This window comes from Tamandua tetradactyla, chromosome 11, assembly GCF_023851605.1.
Source record: "Tamandua tetradactyla isolate mTamTet1 chromosome 11, mTamTet1.pri, whole genome shotgun sequence".
In the NCBI taxonomy this organism is placed as follows: domain Eukaryota; kingdom Metazoa; phylum Chordata; class Mammalia; order Pilosa; family Myrmecophagidae; genus Tamandua; species Tamandua tetradactyla.
This window is the reverse complement of record NC_135337.1, coordinates 92,493,430-92,500,543: the sequence shown is the minus strand read 5'-3', so window position 1 is coordinate 92,500,543 and position 7,114 is coordinate 92,493,430. Positions and strand designations below refer to the sequence as shown.

The 7,114-nt window shown below is 37.0% G+C and overlaps 1 protein-coding gene across 1 annotated transcript; it reads left to right on the top strand.

Annotated features, from left to right (window-relative positions):
- The first annotated feature begins 1,178 nt into the window (after positions 1 to 1,178).
- Positions 1,179 to 2,108, top strand: LOC143649241 (olfactory receptor 7A10-like). Its single transcript, XM_077119408.1, has one exon. The coding sequence runs from the start codon at positions 1,179 to 1,181 to the stop codon at positions 2,106 to 2,108; it is 930 nt and encodes a 309-aa protein (XP_076975523.1).
- Positions 2,109 to 7,114: the final 5,006 nt, after the last annotated feature.

The following is a 7,114-nucleotide window of genomic DNA, read 5'->3' as shown; positions in this document are numbered from 1 at the left end:
GCTTTCTTGGGCTACCTGGCAATGCAGCCCTTTGACTAACTGTCTCCCATAGTCCTAATGAAGCCTGATTTTTGTTGAAGGCAGCTTGAAACAATGGCCACACTCAGAGCAGGGGCCCCAGTATTCTAAACTCACTAATCAAAAGCCATGATCAGTGATTGGCCATGCCTATCCTAGGTCTTGGGGAAGAGGATAGTTTAATCTCCCTTTCTATCACAAGTGAGCTAGCCAGGGGCTGGGACCCTGCTGCAATAGTGGGAGGTGGGCAGCAATAACCACTGTGTAGAGAGAGCAATTTACTGTACCATTTATCTGCCTCTTTATATCATTCTTCACTGGCTGAGGTACAGTGTTCTCCTGGAATCCAGAATTTCAAAATAGTTGTTTCACACAGTTCCTTCCTGTTTAATATTTGTTTTGGTTCGGGAACTGAGTCCTGGAGCCCCTATGCCACCATCTTTCCAAAATCACCACTTCATTCTAAAACTTTCATCATCTTTTAACAATCTCCCTCTTGCTCTCTCTCCTCACCATACTGATTTCATCATTTACCTTGAATCTCTAAAACAAACCATTTCATAGAGCCCTTGTTCTGTAAATTCTCTTAGCTGACCATATGCTTCTCCAGGTTTCCTTGTCATTCCCTACTTCCCCAAGAAGCCTTGGTCATAATGGCACCTTGTCTGCTGACCTTATCCAAGTACCAGTAAAAACAATAGCACCCCCATTTCACTGTTTCCTTTATACAAGCTCCTATTTTTCACTGCCTCCTTTATACAAGCTCTTATTTTCCTTTTTCATAATAATCACCCATTGACAAATTATGGGTGTGTATTTTTTTTCCATCATCAGATTGTGGGGTCTTTTGTGTCTCAGCATGCATTACCATTGATTTGACAATTCCTGGATATAGTCAACAGAGTCTAATGAATGAATGGACATTTCCTAAACACTGTGGAATGTCTTACTACTTGAAGACATACCTCAAATGGAACAGAAGGTCTTAAACTAAGTTGGTACTAGAAGTCCCTGGAGGGACCAGATGTGTGAACAAAATAAAGAAAATAATTTCTTGCATGAAAATGAGAAACTATAGCATGTACTGTAGACTTAATAATGATGGTTTTATGAAAATGAGTCATGATTGTTTTCTCTTTCCTTTTAGTTAAATCAGGCACATGAAACCAGGAAACAAAACTCAAATTTCAGAATTTTTTCTTCTGGGATTTTCAGAGGAACCAGAACTGCAGACGTTCCTCTTTGGACTCTTCCTGTCCATGTACCTGGTCACCGTCTTTGGGAACCTGCTCATCATTCTGGCCACCATCACCAACTCCCACCTCCACACGCCCATGTACTTCTTCCTCTCCAACCTGTCCTTTTCTGACATCTGTTTTTCCTCCACCACTGTCCCAAAGATGCTGGTGAATCTTCAGACACACAGCAAAGTCATTTCCTATGGTGGGTGCCTTGCCCAGATGTCCTTTTTCATGCTCTTTGCAGCACTGGAGGACTTCCTCCTGACCGTGATGGCCTATGACCGCTTCATGGCCATCTGTCACCCCCTGCACTACACGGTCATCATGAACCCTCGGCTCTGTGGACTGATGGTTCTGGTGTCCTGGGTCATCAGTGCCCTGCATTCCTTGTTACAAAGCTCCATGGTGTTGCAGCTCTCCTTTTGTACACACTTGGAAATCCCCCACTTTTTCTGTGAACTTAATCAGATGGTCCAACTCGCCTGTTCTGACACCTTCCTCAATGACATGGTGACATATTTTGCAGCTGGGATGCTGGGAGTGGTTCCTCTCGCTGGAATCATTTTTTCTTATTCTAAGATTGTTTTGTCCATATGCACAATCTCATCCTCTCAGGGGAAGTATAAAGCATTTTCCACTTGCGCGTCTCACCTCTCAGTAGTCTCCTTATTTTATTTTTCAACCCTAGGCGTTTACTTTAGTTTTGCTGCTTCACACAACACACGTTCCATTGCACCGGTCACAGTGATGTATGCTGTGGTCACTCCCATGCTGAACCCCTTTATTTATAGTCTGAGGAATAAAGACATAAAGGGGGCACTGAAAAAATTTTTTAGAATGAAGTCATAAAAGCACCATTTGTCCTTGGGCTGAAGAATTACTTATGATTGCAGAGTTCAAAGAGAGATCCCGAAATTATGATTCTTTGCTCAGCACATGGAAGTAGGGAGTGTCTCTATCTGTTTCATAGGATTTCAATTTGCTTTATTTGAAACCAAATCTTTTATGAAGTTTTCTTTGTCTTTTGCAAAATCAGTAGTTTTCCCCTTTGTCCACTTTCCCACTTTCCCGTTATTCTCAATCTTGGATGAGAAACAATGTGGAAGGTCCAACAAATCACAAAAGGCATGGAATTCATGAGGCATAATTTTTCATAAATTGATGTTTATTATTACAAGACTTTTTGCCCCTTTATTCTACAAAGATAGTGGTGGTAAATTATCCTGCTCTTATGGAAAAAAATACCAGGTCATCTAAAGGTATTTATATAATTTTAATGTAAATAAATGTCTGTCAGTGCAGCTTTTATGCCCTCCATCCAATTCTTCATCTGAACCTTCAGAGAACTATCTATTAATACTTACTTATCCATGCCTTATATACATGAACATCTAATTTTATTCTCCTTATTAGAATCCCGTTCTCCCATTCAACTCATTGCCCACAGTGCTTTTCATTGATGGTCTCTGGCATTGTGTACTAAAGCAAAACATGATATTAAATAAGTGGAGGCTTACCAGGGGACAAATTTTTATTACACTATATGATATGGCCATAGTATCACAGATTATTTTAAATATGGAGAATGAGAATGTTCAGTTATGTCTTATTTTCCTGTAAGGTGATTTCATTTTAATGATGGGCATGTACTCATTGGAGCATGGAATCCTGGTACACATATGAAGGGGATATGTTCTCTGGGGTGCAGGACTGTGCTGCTAACTCTATATTATTTTATTGTATTATATTTCTACTTTAGCATGAAAACATCCAGTGATGGTTACAAATATGACTTCTCCTATTTCTCAAAACATCATGAAAGCATTACAGGGTGGATGAAAGAACAAACTACGTAATTTCTCTATCATCCCTTCATATTATTTATTGTTAAAATCCCCTTCATATCATTTCATATCACATATCATCAAAGGATGTATGACACAAGAGATTTGATTCCTGTCGACAAAATACCTCTCTGGTAATGGAGAGTTCTGATTTAGGAATGCCAATTATGCTTGCACAAAATGTATGCCCTAAGTCTCCTAATTATCTGGAAGCAAATATTCTTTATGGTCACTCTTATGTACAGTTATGTGAATGAATTTTGTTAATGGGCCATCATCAACACTGTCTTCAAATGTCTGAAGAAATGAAGATAGTAGGAACCAGCAGATTTACCTGAATACCCTATATATGTTCATGTTGATTACTGTGTCAGTTAGCTATTGCTGCATAACAATTCATCCCCAAATAAATGGCTAATGATAATGGTTTATCACTTTATGGAAGTCTATGGTATAGAGTTCTTTTAATCTCTCCTGGTTCCTCATTTGTCTGTGGTCATTTGTGAGCCATTCTCTTGCTGCTTTAATCTTCTTGCTTAAGCTAGCTCACTTTTGGTAGCCTGATTGGCTGAAGGCTGAGCTATGGTTACCTTAAGTAGGACAATTGGCCTATCCTTCACATGTCTTCTCATCTTTCATCAGGCTAGCTTGGACATGTTCACATAGTTGAGGCAGGATTTGATGAGGAAGTCAAAGAAACACACCAAGACCTCTTGAGACACACTGACAATTCCAACATATTCTATTGACCAAAGGAATTAAACTCATACATACCACCATGACTAGCATGTGTGTAAAGAGACACTGCCTCTTGGTAGAGATGTACAGTCATATTTCAAAATGTACATGTTCTAGTCTGCCAGCTGTCAGAATGCAATATACCAGAAACAGAATGGCTTTTAAAGAGGGGAATTTAATAAGTTGCTAGTTTACAGTTCTAAGGCTGAGAAAATGTCCCAATTAAACAAGTCTATAGAAATGTCCAATCACAGGCATCCAGGGAAAGATACCTTGATTCAAGAAGGCCGATGAAGTTCAGGGTTTCTCTCTCAAGTGAGAAGGCACATGGCGAACACAGTCAGGGTTCCTCTCTCATCTGGAAGGGCACATGGCAAACACAGCATCATCAGCTAGCTTTCTCTCCTGGCTTCCTGTTTCATGAAGCTCCCCGGGAAGCATTTTCCTTCTTCATCTCCAAAAACGCTGGCTGATGGACTCTCTGCTTCATAGTGCTGTAGTATTCTCTGCTCGCTTTGAATCTCCTATTCTCCAAAATGTTTGCTCTTTTATAGGACTCCAGAAACTTATCAAGACCCGCCCAAATGGGTGGAGACATGTCGTCACCTAATCCAGTTTAACAACCACTCTTGATTAAATCACATCATCTAGGGAGATGATCTGATTACAGTTTCAAACATACAGTATTGAATAGGGATTATTCTGCCTTTGTGAAGTGGGATTTAGATTGAAACATAGCTTTTCTAGGGGACATACATCCTTTCAAACCAGTACACATGCTTTTAAATAGAATAACAGTGACAGGTAGTAGAAACATACAGAAGAATTCTTTCCAAATAATGAAATCTTTCCAAATGTTGATGAAACGTTTAGAAATAAATCTTACAATAGAAACTGATAGAATGAGGGAAAGAGAGATGTGAAAGCAAGATGTCAATGACTATAAAAAATGACTTATCAGTTCAAATGATGCAAGCCTTTTTGAGGTGAAAAGCAATTGAGAAACACAACAAGCAACATTGATAGATTAAAACACACAATATTTATCTTTCAATTATTCCTCCACAATTATATCATACAGACATGAAAAAAACTACATCGTGAACATGATGAAAAAACCTGAAATTTTCTTTTAAAAAATATAATAAGAACAAGAATAAAAATGCTTAGGCACAAGTATACAAAAACAAAAACCTGAACAAATAATTTATATTGGAGAAAGTTAGTGGTTAAAAAATAAACATATATTTAACTTCATACTCACTAATAAATGAATTATTGTCAAGTAGAGGTTTTAGTATACATTTTTCCACAAGTTAAAAAATTAGCATTTTTCATGTGAATACCCAGTGTGAAAATGCATGTCTCTTCTTGATGTTGCAACATGTGTTATCTACTTTCGAGTGAAACTTTCCCATCAATGCAAAAACATGCTCATATTTTGTCTTAAAAAAATAAGAAAGATAGAAATGCACATACTTTGGCTGCTAATACCCCAGTTTTCCCTATTTGCCTTAACTGCAAATCTCCTTGGAAAGATCTTCTGCTTTTCCTGGACCCCACATTACCCTCAAATTCCTTATTTTAATTGGGCTTCCAATCCTAATATTCAATCATTAACAAAGACCCCTTGCCATGATGACTTCAATGGAATCTTCCTTTGAAAAAAAATATAATGAATATAAAGTGCAATATTTAATTAATTAAACTTTGGATTTTGAGCTCTTTTATGAAAAAAATCTAAAACGAACAAATGCCAGTCCTGGTTCTGTTCTCTGTCCAGCATGGGAAGTCCTTCCTGACCCATTTTCTGTAAGATGCTGCATCTGCCACCACAATCCAGGCTCATAAATGGATTCACTTTCTTCATAGGAAGCATTTCTCAGGGCATTACATCATATATGCACTTCTCCACGTAATGTATGATTTAAATGAGCAGAGACTCTACCTGCTTTTATTCTTCTTTGTGCATTCACAAAGGTATATGAATATATGTGTATTTATGTAAATAACAAACTTAAAAAAATGTAAAGTTATCAAATAAAAAATACATGGTGAATGAAACCTGGTTAAATATAGTTGCTTCAAAACAACATAAAATTAAAAGGAATGTCTAAAAGTAAATTCTGAAAACAGGAAGGAAAATAAGATCACTTCAAAATACCAAAATTGATTAACAATTTAACTGACAAGCACCAAAAATAAAAAATGTATAGATTTTTAAGTCAGTGACAAGACAGAATCAAAAGTTATAATTCAAATCTATTTATGAATTTTTGAATCTAAATACATTAATGACTCAGAGAAAGACAATGAGTGAATGGCAAAGAATGCCTTCCAGGTGATGGCGAGGATAATGTAATCTCTAAAAATCACATGACCACAAAAGAGTAAGATACCATGAGAAAAATACAGATGTGAAAACAGATGGCAATAGGTGTAAAAAGTGATTTATACTTTGAATATGGAATTTTGTAGGTTTAAAAGCAATTATAGGAATAAAACATGTAACACCAATTTGCCTATGCAAAATTTATACATTTACACAATTCTCCCAAATACATCTATGCAAATATAAAAGACTTAAAAGACAAGAAACAAAGTTGATGATAAAACCTGCTGTTTATGTTTGAAAGAATGAATTAAAAACATGAATAAGACACTCAAAATACACAAGCAAAAAAGGAGAACAAAATTATGCAATAAAGTAAGTAAATCTCTAAAGAACAGGCCTATTTAACCTAACAAATCAAGGAAAAATTAGAGGTAATTTTTAGTATTTCCCCTTCTATCCATTAAATAAAAATGACAATTTTTCATGCAAATGGACAACCTGGAATAGTATGTCTCGTGAACTGCTGTAGCAAGGAAAACTGTATCTCCATTGCACTGGGTCTTTCTCATCAATGGTCAAATATACCTCATCTAAAAATTAAAAAATGAAATGACCTCACTTTCCTGCACAGACCTCCACTCTAACACCTCAATTATCTATTCCATGAACTGCAGAAATTCTTGGGCAGATATTCTACTTTTTTTGTTTGTTTGTTTTTCGCATAGTCAGACACCAAGAATCGAACCCAGGTCTCCAGCATGGCAGGAGAGAACTCTGTCACTGAGTAACTATGGCCTGCCCAATGTTCTACACTTCCTAGAATCATTTTATCTTTACCAATCCCTCTTCTAATCGGACTTCCATTCCCATCACTTAATTGTCAGCAATGACCTCTGCATGCAAGTCCAATGGACATCTCCTTTTTAAAAAGCATTTTG